The sequence below is a fragment of the Piliocolobus tephrosceles genome, chromosome 7 (assembly GCF_002776525.5).
Source record: "Piliocolobus tephrosceles isolate RC106 chromosome 7, ASM277652v3, whole genome shotgun sequence".
Classification (NCBI taxonomy): domain Eukaryota; kingdom Metazoa; phylum Chordata; class Mammalia; order Primates; family Cercopithecidae; genus Piliocolobus; species Piliocolobus tephrosceles.
This window is the reverse complement of record NC_045440.1, coordinates 25,999,396-26,026,023: the sequence shown is the minus strand read 5'-3', so window position 1 is coordinate 26,026,023 and position 26,628 is coordinate 25,999,396. Positions and strand designations below refer to the sequence as shown.

General features: G+C 40.9%; 1 protein-coding gene and 1 pseudogene across 3 annotated transcripts in view; both read left to right on the top strand.

The window, feature by feature from the left end:
* Positions 1-554: 554 nt before the first annotated feature.
* CCDC25 (coiled-coil domain containing 25) overlaps positions 555-26,628 on the top strand; it is a 40,783-nt gene continuing 14,709 nt past the window's right edge. The window contains exons 1-6 of one of the 3 annotated variants that reach the window (XM_023216797.2): positions 557-695; positions 8,248-8,295; positions 12,620-12,659; positions 18,300-18,351; positions 22,465-22,540; positions 26,475-26,578. In XM_023216797.2, coding sequence (XP_023072565.1) covers positions 668-695; positions 8,248-8,295; positions 12,620-12,659; positions 18,300-18,351; positions 22,465-22,540; positions 26,475-26,578 — 348 coding nt within the window. In that variant the 5' untranslated portion in view covers positions 557-667. Of the gene's footprint in view, positions 696-8,247; positions 8,296-12,619; positions 12,660-18,299; positions 18,352-22,464; positions 22,541-26,474; positions 26,579-26,628 lie in introns of all 3 variants that reach the window. The other 2 variants (XM_023216798.2, XM_026453967.1) reach the window with 2 other exon arrangements.
* Positions 19,945-20,035, top strand: LOC111545796 (annotated as a pseudogene).

Sequence of the window (26,628 nt, the reverse complement as noted above, 5' to 3'; positions counted from 1 at the left end):
TATAGCTCAAGGAAATAGTAGAACATGATGGGGTCTCATTTTAATACCTCTCCAGACCTAGTAATTTAAAAGGACTCACATTCCTCAGATAAAAGTGCTTTCTCAAGAGAAATAATCAGGGCAAAACCAAGTGCTGTAGGAGCCTTACATGAGTATGATTATTCCTACTTTACAGCAGGAGTACCTCTGAGGTTCAGAGGTTTGGGATGGCAGGCCTTCGATTTAAGCCAGAACACAGTCCAATCCCCAAGAGGCATATTGTCCTGGTAAGTATCAGCAACAACTCGCTTGTGTGCTATGTTCTAAACCCTTGGCGCCCATTAACTTATTTAACCCTAAAAAATATCCTGTGAGTTAGCTGCTCTAGTATCATCTTCATTTCGCTGCTGAGGAAAGTGAAGCACAGATAGGTTAACTAATGTGCCCAAGATGCCTAGCCTCTTTCCCTTAACCCACAAATCATTGAACCAAACTCCTTGTCAATACCCTTCGCCTCGCCAGGACTAAAGATGGCGCCCACGGCCGGCGTTATGACGCGCCCCGACGTCCGCCGGAAGTGCACGGAGGAGTTCCGAGGACCAGGCGGCCGCCGAGAGTCTGGTATCCTGAGCTTCGTGAGTTGAGCGCTGCTGCTCCGCGGTGGAGTCACCGCACCGCTCCCGTGATCATGGTGTTCTACTTCACCAGCAGCAGCGGTGAGTGGGCGCCGCGCCCTCCGGGACCCTGCTGGACAGCGGGCTCCGAAGCCGGGACCCCCAGTCCGCCGCTGCGCCTGACCCTCGCCCTAAAATGCCTCCTCGATGCGAGTGCCTCTTCCCGCGGCCTCTCGTTTCCCCAGCACGTCTGTCCCTCCCACAACTGCAGGGTTTCCCCCCGGCGTCCCCTCATCATGGCGTGGGGGGCGCGGAGGGGCGATGCCACTGCTGTATTAGTATCGGGGAGTTCTCGTCCTCCAATCGGAAAGACGTCCCGTCACTCCCTGGAATTGGGCCAGAGCCTGTGGGCTCCTCCACACACCTTATCCCAAATCTTCTTCCCACCTTGCATCTGCGGCCTTTATTCTGGCTGCACTCTGATAATTATCCCCCGTGAGAAAGGACACACCTGCTAACAACTTTTTCTTAAGGGAAGTGCGCCTTACCCTTTCAGGAAGGGGTTGTAGGGTCTGGGTTGCAACAGAAAACAATAAAAAGACCCTGGAATGTCCACCCAGCCACTCCCTGGGCAGTTGATGTCCCAGATCTCAGAAGTGACCTGTGATAATGCTTCTGACTTATCTTTGACAGATAAGGAAAGGGTGCTTTTCGAAAAGTTGCCAGGAAATGCCATGTTCCGAATTGGTTTCATTCTGTTCCTGTTATTCCACTTGCCTAAAATCAGCCCCCAGCTAATTCCCTTAAGACAGTTTTGGTCCATCTTTTCCAAGATGCCTTTCCTGATCCTAGCTCCCACCCCAAGATTGCTTAGCTGTTCCTTCTCTGGGACCCACTTAACGTTCCAAGTATGTCTTTGACATTGCACTTAATCACGTGGTATTAAATGGTGTCTGCTTGAGCTAGAGTGTAAGCTCCTTGAGGGCGTGGACAGGATCTCTTTACAGTAGTCCCTACTTGTCCTGTGTTTCGCTTTCCGTGGTCACATCATCACAAGAAGAAAAAGAGTGAGTACAGTACAATAAGATATTTTGAGAGGGAGAGAGAGAGCAGAGTGACATAACTTTTATTACAGTACGTTGTTATAGTTCTATTTTATTACTAGTTGTCGATAATCTCTTACTCCACCGAACTGATACATTAACTTTATCATAGGTATATATGTATAGGGAATACCAGTACCATGCGTCCCTTAATGACAAGAAGACATTCTGAGAAATGCTCCATTAGGCGGTTTCATTGTTGTAGCAACACGGTACAGTATACTTAAACCTGTGGTATAGCCTACCACAAACGCGGGCTGTACGGTATACCGTATTGCTCCTAGGCTACAAACTTGTACAGCACGTTGCTGTGCTGAATGGCTGTAGGCAATTGTAACACAATGGTATTTGTGTGCTTAAACGGGTCTCAACTTAGAAAAAGTGAGTTGCACCACAGTGTTATGATGGCTACCAGGTCATCAGGCAATAGTGATCAGAATTTTTCAGCTTCGTTATAATGTTATGGGAACACCATAGTATGTGTGGTCTGTTGCTGACCAAAACATCATTATGCGGCAAGTCCCTTTATATATGGAATTCAGTATTGTCCTCAGTTTCAGGCATCTACTGGAGATCTTGGAAGGCATCCCCCACAGATAAGGGGGGACTACTGTACTTGTTTCCCTAACTTAGTGACTGGCTAGTAGTTCTCAATAAATGCTTGTTGAATAAATGAATGCCATTTTTTTCTTCTCATAGCACTGTCTATTCTGTTGCTACTCTATATACTAAAGGTGAGTTTTTTTTTTTTTTTTTTTTGGCGACGGAGGTTTGCTCTTGTTGCCCAGGCTGGAATGCAATGGCACAATTTCGGCTCACTGCAACCTCCACCTCCTGGGTTCAAGCGATTCTCCTGCCTCAGCCTCCTGTGTAGCTGGAATTACAGGAATGTGCCACCAAGCCTGACTAATTTTGTATTTTTTTAGTAGAGACGGGGTTTCTCCATGTTGGTCAGGCTGGTCTCGAACTCCCGACCTCAAGTGATTCGCCCCCCCACCGTGGCCTCCCAAAGTGCTGGGATTACGGGCGTGAGCCACTGCACCTGGCCTAAAGGTGAGATTTGTTTTATGTATTTATTTTTGAGACAGTCTTGCTTTGTCACCCAAGCTAAAGTGCAGTGGCACGATCTCGGCTCACTGCAACCTCTGCCTCCTGGGTTCAAGTGATTCTGGTGCAGCTGGGATTACAGGCGCCAGCCAAAATGCTTGGCTAATTTTTGTATTTTTAGTAAAGATGGGATTTCATGTTGCCCAGGCTGGTCTTGAACTCCTGAGCTCAAGTGATCTGCCCACTTCGACGACCTCCCAAAATTCTGGAATTACAAAAGGTGAGTTTTTGTTTTGTTTTGTTTTTTGTTTTTTTGAGATGGCTTCTTCCTCTGTCACCCAGGCTAGAGTATAGTGGGGTGATCTCAGTTTACTGCAACCTCCACCTCCTGGGTTCAAGCAATTATCCTGCCTCAGTCTCCCAAGTAGCTGGGATTACAGGCACATGCCACCATGCCCGGCTAAGTTTTGTATTTTGTTAGTAGAGATGGGGTTTCACCATGTTGGCCAGGCTAGTCTCAAACTCCTTACGTCAGGTGATCCACCCGCCTCGGCCTTCCAAAGTGCTAGAATTAAAAAGGTGTGAATCACCACACTCGGCCAAAAGGTAAGATTTAAGTGAAACTAGTTCCACGTTGTTTGTGTGAGTTTGAATAAGGTGATACTTTCTCTTTAGAAATAAAATTGAGGCCCAGGTAAATTGTAACTCACAGACCCTACTCTTCTACCGTCATCACACTGACATCTTATTTTTCTCAGTAGTTTAGGTTTCCACAGTGTGTGCCGCGAGCTATTTCTCTGTCTCTGTACATTTGGTTTGTTTTACCCATATTATTAAAATTACTAGAAACAAAATTCAAAACCAGCCTGAAAAATCATATACCGTTATAGGCCTCTAAGCATTTTCATTCTTGGCAACTCAGGCATCTCTTTATAGCTTCTCCACTCGTAAATCTTCAACAACATAGATATCCATATAAACCCAACAACGGAAAAACATATACAAGCAGGGTGTGTAGGTACTGAATGTATTTGATGCTGTTCTATTCCCCTTAAAGTTACTCTAAATTCTTTAAGTGCTAGTCACACATACACAGTTGCCCTTAATAGAGCAAAATGCTTCACTAGATTTGTGGGTCCTGTTTTTTTTCATTGACTTCCATTATAATATCAGAACTGTTTCCTGTTAGAAAAATATTTGGCCTCTAAGCCTAATAAAACTGCGCTTGTGCAGCTGATCTTTTAAAACTGCAAAGTTAATGGAAAAATCATAACTTTCTCAGTAAAATAGTAATAAAACTTTACATATTGGCGGTATAGAAACAACAAATATATAGAATCTTCAGGAAATGAATTTGTATGGCTTGCCAAGTTTTCAGCTAACTGATGGTTTTTACTGCATAAAAACTTTTTTAAAATGGGAAGAAAATCTTCATAGGAAGTTGTTCTTTTACGTTTTAAGATTAATACCTGACTAAAATGTGTTCCATTTTCATTCTTTCATGTTGTCTCATAAGGGAATAATTGAACATTAGTCTAATATGTCAAATTCAAGACCATCTGATTATAGATACTTGGCTCAAAGTCCACTTCTACTTTTAATACCTGTTAATATTATCTACCTAAAAGTAGGTTGTTCTATAAATTGTGAAATAATCAGATCACCTCTGAAGTTGGATTGGTTGCTACCCGTAAATCAAGTGTCTTCCAAATAATGAGTTCCAGTACTAGTCAGCCATATTATTTAGATGAGAATAACAAATCAACAAGAATAATTCAGTTTACTTTTCCTTCTTAACATGGAAAGGAATTTAATTCAGACTTGTTGCGCAGCAATGATGTTCCTTTATATTTTTCATCTTCTTTTCTTTCTTTTTTTTTTTTTTTTGAGACAGAGTCTTACTCTGTTGCCCAGGCTGGAGTGCAGTGGCATGATCTCGACTCACTGCAACCTCTGCCTCCTAGGTTCAAGCGATTCTCTTGCCTCAGCCTCCTGAGTAGCTGGGATTACGGCATATGCTACTATGGCTGGCTAATTTTTATATTTTTAGTGGGGACAGTTTTGCCATATTGGCCAGGCTGTTCTTGAACTCTTGGCCTCAAGTGATCCTCCCACTTCAGCCTCCTAAAGTGTTGGGATTACACGCGTAAGCCACTGTGCCCAGACTAATTTTCTATTATGACATAATTTCAGTGTTTCAGAGAAGTTACTAGTAAAAGATTTTGTGTATATTCTCCCAGAGTACCCCAATTTTTTTTTTTTTTTTGAGACAGTCTCACTCTGTCACCCAGGCTGAAGTGTAGTGGCAAGTGTAGTGGTGCAGTCACAGCTCATTGCAGCCTCAACTTCTTGGGCTCAAGTGATCCTCCCACTTTAGCCACCACACCCAGCTAATTTTTAATTTTTTTTTTTATAGAGACAGGGTTTCCTCATTTTGCCCAGGCTGGTCCCGAGCTCCTGGGCCCAAGTAATCCGCCTGCCTCAGCCTCCCAAAGTGGTGGGATTACAGACGTGAGCCACTGTGACTACAAATTCTGGCATTTTACCACATGCCTTGTCTTTCTTTTTCCCTTTCTCTTTTTCTGTATTTTTTTCTCTCCCACACACCTTTTTCCTGAACCATTTGTTAGTAAGTTGCAGTTAACCCCTGAATGCTTCAGATTTGTTTTCTAAAATCAAGGGCATTCTCTTCTCAAAAGACGTTTTTCATTATCAAAATTAGGAAATTAACATTGCAGCATGGCTATTATCTAATGAACAGGCTTTATCCAGTTCCCATTAGTGTCGTAATGATGTATTTGTAACAAAAAATACCTTACAAATCATTGTTGCATTCTTCAGGTGTCATTACTCTGTAGCCTCCTCTAATCGGGAGCAGTTGCTCAGTCTTTGTCTTTCATGGCATTGTTAGTTGAATTACTTTGTAGAATGCCCCTCACTTTAGGTTTGTTATGGTCATTTTCTTAATCACCTCATTTAATAAGTCAACCATCAAAACATTCCTCTGTTATTCTTTTGACTGTATCTTAGAGAGCTTGGCCTGCAGAGATAACTTTATTAATATTTTATGTCAGTTGTTATTTTTTCTTTCTTGAGACAGTCTTGCTGTCGCCCAGGCTGGAGTGCAGTGGCACAATCTTGGCTCACTGCAACCTCTGCCTCCCAGGTTCAAGCGATCCTCATGCCTCAGCCTCTCCAATAGCTGGAATATTGGCGTGTGCCACCACACCTGACTAATTTTTTTTTTTTTTTTTGAGACGGAGTCTTGCTCTGTCGCCCGGGCTGGAGTGCAGTGGCGAGATCTCAGCTCACTGCAAGCTCCGCCTCCCGGGTTCACACCATTCTCCTGCCTCAGCCTCCCAAGTAGCTGGGACTACAGGCGCCCGCCACCACACCCGGCTAATTTTTTGTATTTTTAGTAGAGACAGGGTTTCACCGTGTTAGCCAGCATGGTCTTGATCTCCTGACCTTGTGATCCACCTGCCTCGGCCTCCCAAAGTGCTGGGATTACAGGCGTGAGCCACCGCGCCCGGCAGTAATTTTTGTATTTTTAGTAGAGATGGGGTTTCAACATGTTGACCAGGCTGGTCTCAAACTTCTGGCCTCAAGTGATCGGCCCACCGCAGCCTCCTGAAGTGCTGGGATTACAGGCGTGAGCCACCGCACCTGGCCTATATCGTTATTTTGAAAATTTTGTTCTAATTACAAAAGCCATCTGTACGTTTTATAGCAGGCTAACCAAGGTAACTGTTGTTAAAAAATGTTTATGCTTCCATATATATAAATAAGTATGTGCTTATATAAAAATAAAACATGTATGTGTGTGTGTATACACACATACATACCATTATAATTTATTTTTTATAAATTGAATCTTCTTATATATAGATACACAAAAATACTGTTCTGGGACTTAATTTCTTCACCTGCCATTTCTTTTTAATGGGTACATGGTATTTTGTTTATGGATGTTCAAATCTGTAATATATCTAAAGAGTCTCTATTAAGGGGTGTTTAGGTTGTAAAAAGATTATTGCTTGGTGGAGTATTTTGGTACTCTATTATGGTGACATTATAGGTAGTGACATTATAGGATTGAAAGGGTATACACTTGAACTATTACCAGGCCATTCAGAGAGAATCTGAAGTGCTTTTTAGTTTTATTCCCACCCTTTTGGCATTTGTTACGTGCTACACCAAGGCCTGATCGAGGTACTACAATGGTCAGTAATAGACAAGCATTTCTGTAAACTTGGCAATGCACACATTCTTTCAAGGTACTTTTCTCAACTACTTCTGTACTTAGTTATTATAAATGTCAAACAAAGGAATTAGTTTTTTCTCCCCTAAGAAAGGCAACTAGGATTGATCATTTAAGAAACTTTTCATTACTGAAAGTACAGGAAATCTCTCTGATGTAAGACTTTTTAATTTAGGAGAGCGTATTGCTCTTCGTCCTTCAGGGCTCCAGGTACGTGTGTGTGTTCTGTGCTGTGGAGTCATAGCCAACAGACTGTCCAGCCCAACCCTGCACTTATTGGTACTTTGCTTCAGTGTGTATTTATGCTTCAGTACTTTTCCATCGCAGGCTTTGTAGCCTGAGGGCCCAGTGTCTGTAAATTCAGGAGTTTAATTGGATCAAACAAGTTTTGGTAGACTAGCTTTGAAACCTGGCACTCAGTTATAATTTCAGTAGGAAACTTTAATCCAAGATCAGGGATGTCTGCAATAAAACACTACCTTGGTAAAGGAAATGTCATTTCTAGGGTAAGTCATACCCAGAAGATTCTACTTGATTTAGGATGGTTGTTTCTAACCCTGACCTTACATTAGAATTACTTGGAAGGCTTTTAGAAAACACAAATGCTCACTCTTGCCCACCGTAGATTTGGATTTAGTTGATATGGGGTGAAGCTGGAGCATACTTAGATGATTCTAATGTAGATCAGGGGTCAGAGTCACTGGTTTAGAAACTGGAGAGTCATGGTCTCCCTGAATGCAATAGAGAGCCTGTTAGAATTTGCAGCACACCTGGAATATGATGGGTAATACTGGCTAAAAAAAATTACGCGAAATAAAACTTTCATAAACCTAGGAACTTAGTTGTGGGGTTTAGTTTTCTTTTCTTTTTTTTTTAATCTTGAAGGGAAAAGTATAGGACTGGACTGGTGATACCATTGAACTGTAACCCTGAGAAAGTAGGAAAGTAGCTATTGATAGGGATGGTAAACTTTTGGGGCCAGATAGTAAATATTTTAGGCTTTGTGAGTCACCTACAATCTCTGTGGCTTATTTTTCTTTGTTTTGCTTTTTCTTCCAACCCTTTAGAAATGTAAAAACCATTCTTAGCTCAAGGGCTGTCCAAAAATAGGTGGTAGGCTGGACTTGGGTCATGAGCCATGGTTTGCCAACCCCTAACGTAAGCATTGTCACTTGTTTTTCACATGAAACAATTTTGTTGGTAATGAAGTTACTAATTGTTTTTTATTTTTGTTTTATCTTAGTTAATTCATCCGCCTACACTATTTACATGGGAAAAGATAAATATGAAAGTAAGTTTTCAAAAGCGTTTGATTTTGAAATTTTCAGCAGGTAAGTGTTATGTCTCTCTCACCACCTTCCATGCCCCCGACCCAGGTTGGTTCTGAGTTTTCACCTACTTTGATAAACTAGCTTGTGAGAAACAAAACAAGCTCATCCATTATAAGGAACTCCAAAGGATTAGCTTTCCTAGAATTTAATTGTATAAAATAATATTTGAACTAATTGGTCCATCTGTTGCTGATTAGAAACTTACACTTTACAAGAAGTATTGTGTTGTTATTTGATTTACAGTAATATGAATCAGAGATTAACCTTTGCTATTTACTTAAAATTAAAAAAAATCCTCTGTGGTTTGAACTTCGGAGATCATTTTCTGCTTTTTTTTTTTTTTTTTTTTGGGAGGGAGTCTTGCTCTGTTGCCCAGGCTGGAGTGCAATGGCGCGATCTCAGCTCACTGCAACCTCCGCCTCCTGGGTTCAAGCAATTCTTCCACCTCAGCCTCCCGAGTAGCTGGGACTATAGGCATGTGTCACCACATCTGGCTAATTTCTGTATTTTTAATAGAGACAGGGTTTCACCATGTTGGCCAGGCTGGTCTCGAACTCCTGACCTCAAGTGATCCACCTGCCTCAGCCTCCCAAAGTGCTGGGATTACAGGCGCGAGCCACCAAGCCTGACCCATCTATTTTTTACAACCATTTTAAAATGGTTAAATTAGTGAAATTAGTGAAAACATACTTACTGGGGCTTTTGAGGCTGAAGATGGTCTTTTTGAGTTAAGAAATACTAGTATTTTTCAAACTTTGTTGACCGCTCTTCTTAGTATGAAGTACATTATATTTTGATGTACACGTTCATATCGCTAAAACAAAAACTTACAGAAATTACTCATACTACTTGCTATTCCCTCTTTTTACTATTTCTGTTTTATTTCATTTTTGAAAGCTAATCTCAATCTGCTAAATAAACTTTTTGGCCCACTAATAAATTTGAACTAAAGTTTAATAAAAGAGTAGGTTTTCATGATAATAAAGTTATGACATTAACTTTGGGTGTGACTTAATGGTGAAGCAGTCTGCACCATATTAATACTTGAGTTTTATATTTCTCTTACCCATAAATCATCACAAGTAACATTGACTATTAAAGCATTTTTCTTATATAGCTGAGGAGGTGCTGCTGTCTCCCTACGTTATGTTGAACAATAAGGCGGAGTAGCAGGAATCATGATTATCTATCGTGAATACAAATCCAAATATGTTTTTCTTTGTACCATATCAAGAGTGGGAACCTGAGGCTTAGATTACTGAGAAGCACTAAAGCAGAGTTAGTTGCCACATATGCTTGTGCGGGTTTTGTACTGTGCAACCTAGTGGGTGGGGTGTGAAGGGCTGCCTTGATTCTGGTTCACACGGATGGGCTAGCAGTGGTGCCAGCCTAAGGCAGCTGTGCCGTGACATTCCCACTGTGTCTCTTCTGTCCTTCTCTGTTCATTTACTGTTTGCTGGGGGCTTCTCTTTATGGGACCATGTTCTAGTCTGTGTCAGGTATCCGAAGAGGAAGATTTAGTTTGTGCTTTCACAGCATTCAGGTGGACTTACACGCAAAAACAAGTATCGCCCAATTTTATTGTGAATGTACTCCAAAAAGTAAGGTCTATTTTTTGAAAACTGTAGACAAAATGAAGTAACGTGAATAGTAAATGCTGTAGAAGTAGACAGATGAGAGATAGTAAATGTGATTGAAAGCTGAGAAGGCTCTGTGGAGGAGTGGGTTAGGATGGACTAGATTGTGGAATCCTTTGAATGTCTGTTGTAGGAATATATAGATACAAATCTAGATACATAATTTATGTCACAGATATAAATTTAGATGATATTTTTAGAGCTCTCTGGAGTGGCATTTTGCTGTCATTAAAACCTATGTAGAAAAAAGTATAAGAGGCCAGGCATCGTGGCTCACATGAGCCTGTAATCCCAACACTTTGACAGGCGGAGGCGAGAGGATCACTTGAGCCCGGGAGTTCGAGACCTGCCTGGGCAACATAGGGAGACCCTGTCTCTACAAAAAACAACAATAAAAGAAAATATTAGCTGGGCAGTGACACACACCTGTTGTCCTAGCTACTCAGGAGGCTAAGGCAGGAAGATCACTTGAGCCTGGGAGGTAGGCTGCAGTGAGCCGTGATGGTGCCACTGCATTCCAGCTTGAGTGACAGAGCGAGAATCTGTTGTCTGAAATAGTGTATGTATGTATGGAACACTTTTTCCCTAGAAACTCTTAGAGTCATTTGGAGGTATCAGCTTTTCCTAGGCTGCCTTGTAAGAATGGACATTACTTCTCTAAATCACCCCATTGTCTGGCATTCCTAGCCCATTGCATTTATTTCTAATAGTCTTTATGACTTCAGACCAAGAACTCGTTAGAACCATCAATTTAAGTGGAATGATTTACTTTCACTGAAAAGCTTTCAGGTCTGTTCTTTTTATCAGCCAGCAGGTGTCATCAGGGAGCCAAACTTTGCCTGACTGAGGGAAAGAGATTTTTTAAATTTCTCTTTCCTTTTTCTGCTTACCTTTTGGCTATTTGCTCAGTCCTACTGAAAGCATTAGAAAGCCTTTCAGAAAACTTATGGTGTCTACAGTTGTTATGAGTGCCTTCACCCAAGATGTGTCTTTTGCTTTTCCTTTTCTGGACAGTAAATACCCCATTCAAATTATATAGACCATACTTTCTTGGGTACATTTTAAATCATCACATGTGAATCATTCACAATTTTTTTTTTTGAGACAGTCTCTCACTCTGTCACCCAGGCTGGAGTGCACTGGTGTGATTTCAGCTCACTGCAACCTCCACCTCCTGGGTTCAAGCAATTCTCCCACCTCAGCCTCCCAAGTGGCTGGGGCTACAGGCACGTGCTACTATGCCTGGCTAATTTGTGTAATTTTAGTGGAGATGGAGTTTCGCCGTGTTGGCCAGGCTGGTCTCAAACTCCTGACCTTAGGTGATCTGCTTACCTCAGCCTCCCAAAGTGCTGGGATTACAGGCGTGAGCCACTGTGCCCAGCCTCGTTTACAATTTTTAAATTGGCATTTAATACTTAAATACTTCTGTATTAAACAGAATTATTACCAATTATTAATATGGCTATATGAAATATTTATTGATATAACCTTTATGTAGTGATATATATTAGCCTTAAAAAATATGCATTCACTTTGAGCGAATACTTTAGCTTTTAGAAATATACCTTAAGGAAATAATCAGAAATATGGACAACTTTATTTAAAACATTTATTGAAGCATTTATAATTAGAAACAACCCAAGGGCCAACAATAGAAAAGTTTATTCATATAAGAGAATTAGGTGGTCATTGTTCCCAAAGAACTTTATTTTTATTTTTATCTAATAAATACATAGTTTAAAAAGTTAAGTAGTAATAGAATGCTTAGAATTTAAAAGAAATCCAGCTGGGCACGGTGGCTCACACCTGTATTCCCAGCACTTTGGGAGGCCGAGGCGGGTGGATCACGAGGTCAGGAGATCGAGACCATCCTGGCTAACATGGTGAAACCCTGTCTCTACTAAAAATATTAAAAAATTATCTGGGCGTGGTGGCAGGTACCTGTAGTCCCAGCTACTCGGGAGGCTGAGGCAGGAGAATGGTGTGAACCCAGGAGGCAGAGCTTGCAGTGAGCGGAGATCGCGCCACTGCACTCCAGCCTGGGTGACTGAACAGAACTCTGTCTCAAAAAAAAAAAAAATCCTTCTTAATACCCATGTTCCACCCCACCCTCTACCTCCCCAGATAATTACTTTTCACTCTGTTAGCTATTTCTTCTGGTATTTTATTTCCATATGTGATAGAATTTTAGGTGATTTTTATTTTCTTTTTATACTTCTAGTGTTTGTTTTGTTTTAAATTTTCTTTAATTTTATAATCAAGTTATTTTTCTTAAGTAAAATATTGCTTTAAGGTTTCAGCAAGATCATTTTAATGTTTAAGTATTATTAGGTGAGCTGATTTTCTGAAACACCTAATGTGGCTGCATTGTTTTGTCAGTGTTAGTTTTATGGAAATAATATCTGAGCCTTAGATTAGAAGTATTATATAAATTTATAAAAATTATAGGTCTATATTGTCCAATTTTGAAAATTATTACTATTTTTTCTGTATTTTCAAGCATCAAGACCTCTGAATTACTCTTCTTCATTGAGGGAGAGAGAAATTTCTGGGAGGAGCTGACATTTCTCCCATTCTTAACTTATAAACGCTGGCATATCTTCATTTGACAGTTTTTGTTTCTTTATTTTCTCATGTCTCATTGCAGATGAAGATCTGATCAAGCATGGCTGGCCCGAAGATATCTGGTAAGTAACAATTTCGGTTCTGCTCTCTGTAGATCATCGTTTCCTTTCTTAGACTTAGCCAAGCACTCAAACTAGAATTGTGCTTTGTACTGTGGTGTGTGGGTCTTCAGGGGTACACAGCTGAGTGCTAGTTCCCTTCATTTCTAATTACCTTGCAAGTTGGAAATGATGTTTTTGAGTTTGATCTCAGGCTTGAGAGCAAAGGCCTCTAGGACACAGGCCTTCTTTTTCCTCCTTTTATCTCCACGCCTTAGTAAGTTACTGAGACCACACCTCACTTAAATATTCAGGCCGCTGTTCTTGAGTGGAAAAATGAAGACTTCACATGAAACAATGAAGAAAATAGATACAAGCATCCATGCAGATGGAATAGATGGAGGTTCTGACCTGTCCAACTTTAAAGCAAGCACACTTGTTCCCCTTTGTCTTCTAAACTCCCTGATGAGTTTAGCTCTGCCTTGATCCAATCCCAACGCCTTCTCTCTAAAACAATATATGCAAACTGTTTTAAATAATAACATATACTTTCTTAGTCTCCCTTTGAGATAATTTATTTTGCTCACAAAACCCAGTCCAAAAAAAAAGAATACCAAACAAACAAAAAGGCTCCATTTAAGCTGAATTATTTTCTGTGTCTTAGAACACCATTTAGACTTCTACCATTCAGACCTGGGACCTTTTATAAACGTGGGCTTCTGTCCTATAACACTCTCACACCCAGTTTACTTTATTTTTCTTCATCTTCAGCTTCTACCACTGACTCTGACCCGTGTTGTCTCTCTTCTGGAGCACAGTCCTGCCTATGGAGTGGGATATCATCTTCCTGACTCCTCATACCTCCTACCAAATGTTATCCCTGAAGATAAAGGCACCTGGGTCCCGTTTGCTTTATTATGATAGTGAACATCTATCAAGCACTTAACTATATGCCAAATACTACTAAGTGTTTACCTCCAGTAGTACACTTAATTTCACAACAACCCTGTGAAATAGATATTCTTATGCCCATTTTTTCAGATGAGGAAATTAAGATTAAGAGAAACTGACCAGGTCTGCTCTGTCTGCTACTGGCTCCGGCTCTGGTTCTAAGTCACTACTTCTGTCTCCTCCAGGCTGCTATTTTGGCTTCAACTCCTTTCTTCTGCCAGTCTGTTGCTGCCGCTCTCTCTGGACCTCTTTTCTCCAAATGTGGATACAGACCCTTCACTTAATTCCCTCTAGTGATGGAGCTGAGGCTGCTGCTTTTTAGTAGAGTTGATTTAATTTTCTTTTTTTTTTTTTTTTGAGACAGAGTTTCGCCCTTGTTGCGCAGGCTGGAGTGCAATGGCATGGTCTCGGCTCACTGTAACCTCTGCTTCCCAGGTTCAAGAGATTCTCCTGCCTCAGCCTCCCAAGTAGCTGGGACTACAGGTGCCCACCACCATGCCTGGCTAATTTTTTGTATTTTTAGTAGAGACTAGGGTATCACTGTGTTGGCCAGGCTGGTCTCGAACTCCTAACCTCAGGTGATCCACCTGCCTCAGCCTCCCAAAGTGCTGGGATTACAGGCGTGAGCCACCACACCCGGCCAGAACAAAGAAATTTTAAAGGCTTTTTAAATCTGATCCCTACTCCAGCACAATAGCCTGTCTTCTAAATCCAAATATGTCATCAAGTTAAACCCTGCTTGGTGCTCTCTTGCCTCAAGTGGGCAGTGTGCAATGCTGAAAACATCCAGACTGGGGCTGCCTGCCTTCCTAGGGCCTGAGACAGTAAGCTGTATGAGGACAATGACCACCTATTTCATTAACTACTATGTTCCCAGTACCTAGCATAGGTCCTGGCACATAGTAGGTATTCAGTAAATATTTGTTGATTTCCTAATTAACTCACTGCCAGCGTATAAACAGTCCCCATGAACACTTCCCTACAATGGCCACATCACAGTTATCTTCATTTTGAGCTCCTGCCACCTGCAGCTGGATGATTTTCAGTTGTTTTTAAAGACCAGCTATCTTTAGACTCTCATGGGAATAAGAATGGCTGCACCTGTTAGGCAGTTAGCTGATGGAAATTTTTAACCTATCAGGTTTGAGGCATAAATACCTGCACAGAGAAGGTTACATAATCAGATGCAGCCTGAAAATCAGTGTACCACAGTCTTCTACCTGACTTTCATTTGTTTAATTAAATAAGTGGAAGAGAAATTTCCAGTTTACAATCCACATCCAATAAATTATGACCTCAGTTTTTCATTTCATTAAGGTTAGTACTTCCCAAATTGGTCTACAGATACCGAGAGGCCCATTTTGACCCCCTTTAATAGTCTTGAGATGAATGACTCTTGTTGGATGTGATTGGCTTTTACCTTCAGAAGCTACACTTGAGGTGTGATGTGAGTAGGTGTAGACCTCAAAACCCATTCCAGCTGTCAATTTTGGACATATTCCAGGGAGTGCTAAGAATGATCCTGAGTTGATCACCATTCCAGAGTGGGGTGTTTGCCTGCTTCACTTTGTGGAGCTTTTGAATCATTCATTACCTCTGTGAATGTCAGCATCTGAATTTATCCTGGAAAACCTCCTAAGGCTCTTTTAAGCAAAGGGTTTTCCTAGGAATCAGTGAGAATGGAACTAAATTCATTTTTTTTTTTTTTTTTTTTTTTTGAGACAGAGTCTTGCTCTGTCACCAAGGCTGGAGTGCAGTGGTGCAGTCTTGGCTCACTGTAACCTCCACCTCCTGGGTTCAAGCTATTCTCCTGCTTCAGCCTCCCTAGTAGCTGGGTTTACAGGCATGCACCACCACACAAGGCTTATTTTATTTATTTATTTATTTATGAGATGGAGTTTCGCTCTGTCACCCAGGCTAGAGTGCAGTGGTACCATCTCAGCTCACTGCAACCTCCACCTCCTGGGTTTAAGTGATTCTCCTGCTTCAGCCTCCCAAGTAGCTGGGACTATAGGCACCCACTACCATGCCTGGCTAATTTTTTTGTGTTTTTAGTAGAGATGGGATTTCACCATGTTGGCCAAGCTGGTCTCCAACCCTTGAACTGAAGTGATCTGCCCACTTTGGCCTCCCAGAGTGCTGGCATTACAGGCGAGAGCCACCGTGCTTGGCCCTAAATTCATCTTTAAATGTAGGAAAATAGAAATAGTGTGCATTTACTGTGTCCAGACCTCCTAATGATTAGTATTTCCACAGACTCCGCTTTAAGTAGTTGGACAGCCCAGCTCCAGGGCCCTGAATCTGTATCCTCAGACAGTTTATGCTCATTTAGTGAAGTTTCTGGTCTCTGCATTCAGAAAAGGGTAACAGGGAGAGGAAGATAACAAGGATAAGAGGGAACTATGGTTATAATTTAAACTTTGAGTAAATGTTTAGAAAGATTTGAGAAGTCGTTCGTTTCTTTTTTAAGGAAACTTGCTCAAGATTGTTTGTAAGAGCTGGATTTTTTTTTTTCTCTTATACTTTCATCCATTCTCCCCTGCCCTTTGTAGACATGTATCTATCATATACAAACCTGAAACTGGTGTATATCGGTAAAGTTGCTGTATTTTGGCAGTGATATTCCTGTGTGTGTTTTGGTTCTTTCTCTCCTTATGTATGATATCATTAAATATATATTGAATTATTTGGATGTTTCTTTTGACAAAAGTCTACATCAGAGACCTGTAAGAAAAATCAGAATGCAATCTACTGTAGGCCCATGGGGAAGGAGATGTTGTAAATAGAGAACTGGCTTAAGGCAAATAAAAGTTGGAATGGGAGAAGTTACTTCTCGGTTATCTTGGTTACTAGTGTGATATTTTCCTATGATTTTGAAAGACGGTAATGAGATATGTAATTTTTAGATTTGCAAAAAACAGGTTTTTCTGGCTGGAAGATGTCCAACTGAAGGTGATAATTAGTTTGACTCTCTCACATGGGAATGCAAATGAATAAGTGAACCACTTGGAGAAATATAAGTCAAATAAGATGTTATGTCCATTTCTGGCTATTACTAATGATGAAGAGTAAAACCTAGAGTCATCATAGACTCTGTGCCAATAGTGCCTAATATTTTTCTGTATTCATAGTGAATAGCAAGATGACTAACCTCTTTAAAGAGGGCACTTTTATATAGTCTTACAGTCTACATCTTGTACTGGGTGTGAAGGTGACCATTTTCACCTCTAAAACATTTATTAGTGCTTAAGAAAATGGCTAGAGAAACTTAATGGGATGTAATGGTGCCTCTTTAGGATTTTCTGAACATTCTTCAGTCTGGAAAGGTAAGGACCAAGGAAGCAGTATGACTAATATATTAGTCCGTCTTACACTGCTATAGAGAAGTACCTGAGACTGGGTAATTTGTAAAGAAAAGAGGTTTAATTGGCCATAGTTTGGCAGGCTATACAGGAAGCATGGCAGTGTCTGTTTCTGGGAGGCCTCGGGGAACTTTTAATCATGGCAGAAGGCAAAGGGGAAGCGAGTTGTCTTACATGGCAGGAGCAGGGTGCCGGGGCACACACTTTTTAATAGATCTCGTGAGAACTCTGTCACAAGAATAGCAGCAAGGGGATGGTGCTAAACCATTCATGAAGAATCCACCCCCATGATCCAGTCACCTCCCACCGGGCCCCACTTCCAACATTGGGGATTACAGTTTGACATGAGATTTGGTGGGGACGCAAATCCAAACCATATCAACTAAAGTTAACAGAATCACGAAGTGACAATCGTGTTACCTTGTTTGTTGTGTGATGCTGGGATTCTGAGGGGGCATTTCCAGGTATTGGAAAGAGAAAGTCAAGTTCATTTGGTGAACTGAAAACATAAAAATCTCATATCTTGAATGTTGCATAGATTTTAAAAGGTTTAATTAAATTGATAGATGATAGAGTCATAATGAAAGGTAAATTTAAGGGACGGGGGACATTCTGAATGTTTTTAGGACAATGTCAATAAAGGACAGTGCTCACCCAAGAGACATAAATTGGTATCACTGTCAGAACATACGGCTGGATGAACTACTGGGCTTGTGAATTATTGGGTTACATTATTGAATTGTAACCCATTTAATGATGTGTTCTGCTTAGCATCTTTAGGCCCCACCTCACTCTTCCAGCTCTCTATTCAACATTCTTTTGGATTGTTTTGCTATCACTTGAAATTTGGGATGTCACAAACAAAACTGTCATCTGTTTCCCACAAACTGTGGTTCTGCTAATCTCCCAGGCTGGCAGCATTGGAGACTCACTGACTTCTTTCATTCCCCACTCTTTTCACCTGAAATTCCTTTCCTTGGTTTTGCTCTAAGTCCTATACTTCAGTCAGGGGTCAAGCAAATCTCACTGCCTCCTTTTTAATCATGAAGTCTCTGGTCACTGATAGTTCTTTTTGTGTCTTGAAAAATCACCCTTCCCAGCAAGTTAATATTTAGTATCTCTGCTCATCTTGGCACTTACTCACAGCTCCATAACTCAGTGTTTCTCGTACCTCTTCATGGTGATGGGGAGCCCTTTGGAGATGGTGACTCTGCTGTATACTCCTCATGATGCTTCACATGTGGCAGGCATGGAGTGAACACTTTTTAGAACAGAATGCTTTAAATGGTGTGTGGCCTGAGGAGATAATTGTCTTGTACCTCTTGCTAAAAGTGGTTTTCATTCTTTGTAGGTTTCATGTGGACAAACTCTCTTCGGCTCATGTATACCTTCGATTACATAAGGTAACTGAATTTAAACGTGGATTCTTGACTTTTCTCCTGATGATGCGTCATATCTTGTTCTTTATCTTTTGCAATTAAATTGCTTAAAGTAATAAGTCGGTATGCAAATCTAGAAGTTAACAAATGAAGACATGTCTTCCCTCTGACCCAGAAAATCACTCTGTAACGTTCTAGATGATTTTTGAGATGTAGAAGGAGGTAGTGTACATATTTCCCAGCTAGACGCACTGCTTATTCTGCCGCTTCTGGTGTGCTGTCATCTCTGCTTTCCTTTTCTTTCGATTCAGTTGGCACTCCCAGACTTTCTGTCTCCTCCAGTGGATATCATGTGTGGCTCATGTGATTCTCCTGCCTCAGTGAAGGGCCTGTGTTCCCAGCTATCCTGGGCTTCTTTAGGAAGTTTAAAAGAACATGCTAGTAATAAAGGAAAAAATATTTAATGGCCCCTAGTAATGCAATACCACTACTTTTCCAATCTGTCTCTATTCGTATATTTTATATAGTTGAATCATAGGATATATATGCTTGTGAGTGTACTGCTTTCTTTTTGATAAACTTTTAACTTTGGAAAAATATTAGATTTACAGAAAAGTGGTAGGAGTCATACAGAGTTCTCATCTACCCTTCACCTGGTTTCCTCCATCATTAACATCTTACATTACTATGGCAGATTTGTCAAGATGGAGAAACTAACCTTGGCATGTTGCTGTCACCTAAACTCTGGACTTTATTTGGATTTCACCAATTTTCTATTAATGCCCTCTTTTTGTTCTAGTAGCCAGTCTAGAGTACCATATTACATTTAGTTGTGTCTGCCTAGTCTCCTCTAGTCTTTGACAATTTCTCCATTCTTTCTCTGTTTTTCATGACCTTGACAGTTTGAGAAGAACTGATCAGGTATTTTGTAGACTATAGCTCAGTTTGCATTTATCTGATATTTTTTCTCGTGACTAGATGGGTTATGGGTTTAGGGGGAGAATATCACAGAGTGAAGTGCCTGTCTCATCACAGCGTATCGGGTGCGTGCATTACCATGACTTATCATTGATGACGTGAGCCTTGATGGCCTGGCCAGGGTTGCGTTCGGAGGTTTCTCTACTACAAGGTCGCTTTTCTCCCCCTTTCTGTACTCTTATTTGAAAGCAAGTCACTAAGTCCAGCCCATACTCAAGGAGGTGGAGGATGGGATTAAGCACTACTTCCTGGATATGGGAGTGTCTGTGTACATTATTTGGAATTCTGGAAGGGACATTTTTCTCTTTACCCCTATTTATTTATTCAGTCATTTATTTGCATCAGCCTAGACTCCTGTGTTTATTTTATCCTTTGAGATATGTTCTAGAACCGGGTTATTTTACTCGGATACCGTTGCAGCTTCAGTTGGAGCTCTTTCAGTGGGCTCCCATGTGCTCCCATGTCCTCTGACTTGCTCCCATCCTTTTGTTCTTTAAGCACATCCTTGCTTTCTGGCACTACAGAGAGCTCCAGGATCGTCTTGTGTTTTCCCTGCCCCAGCTCCAGAATCAGGCATTTCTCCAAGGAACCTTGGTTCTTTTCAGTGGTAATGGTGTTTTGAAATCAAGATCTAGACAGATCCTTTTGTAGTTTATGAGTGTGGTTATTGGCTGTCCATGTGCATGTATGAGATGTGCCACCCTTGAACCTTGTCATGTCTGATGTGAAAAAATTTAAAAAGATCTAGGCTCTGGGTGTGCCTGTTACCACTGGAGTGTCATTGCTTTTCGGCCCTCTGAGCTGACAGAGAAGGAGATACATGTATGTGTACTAACCCATGCATATGCACACATCTGTAATTGTTTCTGTATCTCTCCATCTGTATTTATACTAAGCTAAACATGAGCTCATGGGGATGGCTCTGATTGTCATCCTTTGCTTTTTGCCTTAAAGCATTTCCAGTCAAAACATTGTTTTCCATGCTAGCACTTGGGGAGGCTGAGCCAGGAGGATCACTTGAGCCCAGGAGGTCAAGACCAGCCTGGGCATCATAGGGAGACCCTGTCTCTACAAAAAATAAAGAAAATTTAGCTGGTTGTGGGATACCCATCTGTGGTCCCAGTTACTCGGGGGGCTGAGGTAGGAGGCTCACTTAAGGCCGGGAAGCTGAGGCTTCAGTGAGCCATGATCACACTACTGCACTCCAGCCTGGGCAACAGAGCAAGACCCTGTCTCAAGAACAACAACAACAAAAACACATCATTTTCCAAAGTTAGCTGTAAGCTACTTTTTTTCCCCACCCCTTTCAGTGATGTGATGTCCTGTGTTTGTAATACAGTTAAATTCTTTTGTTCACATTCCAGCTTGACATCCCCTGGTTGATTAGATTACTTTTTAACTTGACATTTTGTGAACTTTTTTATGTTGCTATATAATTTTCATATTTGTTATTTTGACTGGCTGCATTGAGTTAATAATATGCTGCAATTAATATGAAACTCCTTTGTCAAAATATAGGTTGTTTACAATTTTCCAGCATTATGAATCACCAAAAAATAACTTTTCATGATCTACCTTCTGGTTCTATGTTTTGTTTTTTTTGTTTTTCATTATTCTTTTAGAATAATTCTTAGGAATGGATTTCCTGGGTCAAAAGATGTACATAGTTTGGTAACTGCTTTGTTGCCAGGTTGCCTTCTGAAAGTACTGTGCTTGTTTAAAATGCTCTCTACTATTTATAGGTTTTCCAAAATCTTTTTGGGTTTTATAACTTAAAAAATAAAAAGAAAACTTTTAGCCATTTTGATGAATATAAGATGCTACTTCATTATGGCGATAATATTCACTTTTTAGTTTACTAGCAAGGTTAAACATTTTGCCCCATCTCATACTATTTATGTTTTCAAGGATTATATGGTGAAGGAAAAGAGAATTATGAACTCTATGCTGGAGCAAAATTCTGAGTTCTTTTAGGCAACTTCTTGCCATTTTGGAACTATTAGATTTAGAGAAAATAAATTATGGCATTACCAAGTTTCATTTTGGGTCAGATTAATGTCTTCTTTGGGGAATCTGCTGTGTCAGAAGATGGAAAATACTGGTGGTAGTCCCAAGTTCAATTATCACCAATTATTACTTGTTTGAATTGAAGTTCAATTTCACTTTCTTTTGGAAGCACATAATGAGCCCAGTTTAATTTTTTTTGGTAGATACGGGGTCTCACTGTGTTGCCCATGCTGGTCTCGAACACCTGGGCTCAAGCTATCCTTCTGCTTTGGCTTCCCAAAGTGCTGGGATTACAGGCGTGAGCCCCTAAACCCAGCCTAATGTGCCCAGTTTGAAAGTGTGTGCTCCTTGAGGAACTTTTACCTGATTAATTTCCTACAGTAAATGACATAGCCGTTGTACTTAGTAGTACCAAGGAAGTGTTGGAAATGCAGTAAGACTAAGGGGTTCATTCAGACTCTGGAGCCAGACTGCTGGCTTTGAATTCTGGTTCTGCTGCTTGCTTACTCACCATGTGACTCTGAGCAAGTTACTTAACTGGCCTGTTTCTGCATCTGTAAAAGGGGCATCACCTCACTTATTCATCTTTGATTTTGATACAAATTTCTATAGAGAAAAAGGATCAGTGTCATTTCTGTTATTTCTTCCTTCTAATGAATGGTTGAGATCTACACAACAAGAACTTTTTTCCTGATTAAAGCTGAGGATAGATGACCTACCAGATGTCTGAGAACTAAAACTACACATTTTCTTTTGAGAGGAAGGTCATAGGGACCTCGGCCAGGAAGACATCCAGTTGTCAAAAATAGGCACCATTTTCCCACAAGGTTTCTAGAAGTCAGAATGAGAAGAAAGAGAATAAAAATTACTCAGACGCAATTATAATTAATATTCTGGCAGTTTTTTTCATTTCCTGTTTTGTTTTGTTTTTACTTAATGTCAGTATTTTTCATATTACAGCGTTCTCTTATTTTAAACAAACATTCCCATAATGCACACAGTAAATTTACTTTTCAGTGTTCTGTAACAGTTGAAGAACCTCTGCTTTTAATAAAATCATACCTGGTAGATAAGGCAGCAAATGCCCTTTGAGTGCTCCAGTGTCAGTGGATAATGAGGTAGTGGACCAATTGATTTATTTTTGTGTTTCAGGGAGAGAATATAGAAGACATCCCAAAGGAAGTGCTGATGGACTGTGCCCACCTTGTGAAGGCCAATAGCATTCAAGGTCAGTTTTCCTAGTGGTGTTTTTAGAATTAGCATTAACTTTCTCTGTGTCTGAAATGGATTACATTTTAGCGAGCATGCTGTTGACTTTGGCCTCCATCAAAGGAATAACATGTGCTGTGCCTTTGCCATGTTTTGTTCTTTAAGATGGATGGCAATTTTGCTACCTGTCAAATAACTAAAAACTGATCTCCCCACCCCTGTCATTTTGATGGTCCTATCTGAGTCTCAGCTCTTTTTACTGTTTCCTTACCTTGAACAGAAGGTTGTCTAGATCTGTCTGTACTTAGTGTTATTATAAAAAGACTTTGGCAAATTTTGTGATGTTGATAGCTAAGCAAGAACAATGTGTTTTATGGCTTTATTTTTAATGTTGTTTGATATCTTTATTTCTATTATTTGTCATTAGATTCTAGAATTAAAGTCCCCAAATCATGCTTTTCTACTTTTTCTTTCTCTCCTCCTCTTACATACTTTTTCTCTCTTAAATTGTGAAGTTGTTAAGTCAGTTGATCTTGTTACTTCCCCTCCCCACCGAAGAGAATCTTACTTACTTGGTCTGGGGTGATTGCCAAATATCACTGCTTTTAAAAGTTCTCTGTGTGATTCTCCTGTGCAGTGTGGGTTGAGAACAATTAGGCTAAGTGTTTTAGGTAGGGCCTGGCATACTGTGCTTGGTGGTTACCTGGTATTTATTTCTGCCATGCAAGATTTCATCTAATCATCATGAAGGGTCAAGAAGGATGATTATTAGGTTAGAGGTGGGGTTTAAGAAGGGAAACCAGGAGGTAGTGTTCTGCTAAGGATGAGCCAGTAGATCCGATTTTAGGGTGTAGAACATAGGTCTAGATCAGGTAGAGGTTATTGTGGCCTGAGATGGAGTGGAAGGATGCTCCAGACGGTTGGAAAGCAGTCATGGTTTGGGTAGAAGATAAACATGGGGCAAACCCACAGCTGATAACAGGTACCAGGGGTTGGCAATTACAGGACAAGAGCAGCGCAGCATCCCCCTTTCCCCGTCATTCAGACTGTGCTTCCCACACCTTCACTTAGGTGGCCTGAATGATGAGTCAGCACCTAGCCAAAGAAGGTAGAACTCTTGCTTTACAGAGCCACTGATTTTCAACTCTATAAGTCAACAAATTAAAATACATTTTGAGACATTCCATTTTATGAGTAGAACAGAATTAAGATTTTCAGCGAAGATCTTCAGTTACTGAAATAATAAGAATTGAAACAGTCATTATATTCTTTTCTTCTGTGTTCCAACTTCCTTCACATGTCCTTATGCCTTCCCATGCCCCTGGCTAGCAGACATGCCTTTGTTAAAAGAGCTTTGGAGGCCTTATTCTTGGCCCAGCTACTTTCTTCTTAATCTCTTCTTAGTTTACTAGTTCTAGAGAAAACAAAGAGGAGCAAAGAGTCATGACCCTGAATTACTCTTTCTCTCCTCTTCAGCCTTCTGCAACAATAGTTCAGCTAGCAAATAAGGAGCTAAGCCCAAGGGTCTTGCTCTTGTGAGTCAGTAGAAGATACTGTGCCAAGGAGTAGAGAAAACGGTCTTTGCTGTGAGATTTCTAGAGGACACTCCGCTTATGGCACTTTGTAGGGACAAAGTTTCCCCCCGGTTGACCACCTACAGTGATCAGAACCAAGGACATTGGGGGTAAACTTGTTCATCACTGTAGAATCAGCCTGTTCTGGGTCATAGCTCTAGAATCTTAGGTTAGCTTGTTGTTTGTTCACCCAATGAATCTTTCCAGATTTAACTTTTAAAAGTTTAGAAACTTTCTTGACTCCCCTCAGCCTAAACTGTTCAGTCCGGACTTCTGAAGTCGGTATTTAAGCATCTCTGATTTGACTGCGGACTTCTTTTCCTTCACATATTTCACCCTACAGCCAAAGCCAATATTTGCTGTTTTCTGACCTTGCACCCGGCTTGTATTGTTCCCTCTGCCTTCAGGTTTGTCCTTGTCAGTCATCAGAGTCCAGATTTAAGCTAAGGTTCAAGGTCCACATAGTAGGTATAGTGGTGGTAGTAATTGCTAACATTGATGTAATGTTAATTACATGCCTGGCTGTGTGCTAAGTACTTCACAAATTATCCACCCTGTTGAGTTAGATGTTATTTTCATTTTATAGAGGAGGACACTGATCTTAAAGAGAATTAAGGAACTTCTTCAAGGTCTTAGAGGTCTAAAGTGCAGTAGAGACTGGATTTGATGTCACCCCATTTGGCTCAAGTCTTCTGCCATAACCCCTGAGCTCTGTGAGCCTCCTCGATGAAGGCTTTTCCCTCTTCAGCTGTGAGTGGCCCCACTTTCTCTGTGCTGTCTCAGCACTTTCCTCTACCTTTCCAACAGCATTTGATCTGTTCTCCTTTTAATCCAAGTTATTTATGTGCTTGCTCTGCTCCGTTAGAGTCGTGGAGAGCAAGAGTCATTGTCTAATCATGTTTGTATCCCCCACAGTGCCTTGCACATGGAGATTTTCTAAAGAAATTTTATTTTGAAAAAACTTTCAGATATACAGAAAAGTTGCAAGAATAGTACAGCTGCCATATACCTTTCACTTAGATTCATCAATTTTTAAATTTTTCCGTATTTATTTGCTTTATATATAGCACACTCATTAACCTTTTTAGCTGAACCATCTGAAGGGAAATTGTAGATATCATCACCCTTGAACATGTTTCTCTGGAGAACACGGACATTGTCTTAAATAACTGCATTACAGTGGTAAAATTCAGGAAGTTTAACATGGATAGAATACTGTGTTCTGATATACAGTCCGTATTTAAGTTTTACCACTTGTCCCACTACTGTTTCTTTATAGCTTTTTTTTCTGGATCCAGGGCCATGTGCTGTATTTACTTGTGCTGTATTTACTTGTGCTGTATTTAGTCTCCTTTAATCCAGACATGCTGCTTTGTTTTTCGAAGAGTGCAGACCAGTTGTAGTAATGGGATTACTAACCCACAGTTGGGGTTTGTCTGGCGCTTCCTCTGGATTACAATCCCATCATGCACTTTGGGGCAGGAATATTACATAAGTGAAGTTTTGCACATTATAGTCAGGCAGCACATGATGTCATTTTGTGCCATTTTTAGTGGTGTTAACCTTGAACACTTAGGTAAAGTTGTCTTCCAGCTTTTTACAGTGTACATGGGGATTTAATAAGCATTGAAATCTCTTGCCATCTAATTTGAAAGGACCAGAGAGAGCATCGACCAGTGATTAAACTGCGATTTCCAGAGCTGCAGGGAGGATATTGGGGGTAGAGGGCATGAGTGGTGGAGGAGGTGGTGCAAGGGGTAGGAAGAGGAGTGAACAGGGCACCTGGCACTCCTTCCATACAGAGCGCCTCTGCTTTGATGACTTCTATATTTTCTTTAGTAAAAGGGTTCCACTGCTGAAAGAATATACAAGCAAAAAATCTATTCAACTAGTCCAATTTCCTCACATTTCATATGAGATTCAGAGGGCCGGGGGACTTCTCCGGAGAGGCTCGGCTAGCTCGTGGTAGTCCCGGCTAGAGTCCAGGGCTTGTGAGTCCCAGGCCGTGGCTTTCCATTGTTGCTTAACCTTCAGAGTCAAGGAGTCCTTTGAGAATCTGAGGAAACGTAGTCAGTCCTTTTCTCTCGAAAACAACCACAATGATACATTTTGCCTCCAATGTTACAGAGTCCTCAGAAGTCCCTGAAGCTAATCCATGGACCCCTACTTGCCATAGTAATACTTCCGTCTGAATTTTGTCAGCTTTACCATTTGCCTTTTGTGGGTGGTTTTGAAAAAGTATTGGTGGTTTAAAACAATGGGTGGCCTGTTCATTCTAAGCCGTTTCCCTTGTCGGCTTATGGCAGTTTGCCAGTGGGTAAGGGAACACATTGCTCAGTCTCATCCTGCCTGCATGTTGAAGACAGTCTCTCTTGGCAGGCTGCAAGATGAACAACGTTAATGTGGTATATACGCCGTGGTCTAACCTGAAGAAAACAGCTGACATGGATGTGGGGCAGATAGGCTTTCACAGGCAGAAGGATGTAAGTGTTTTGTGCCACTGAAGGAGGCGGAGCCCTGATACTGAATGGAG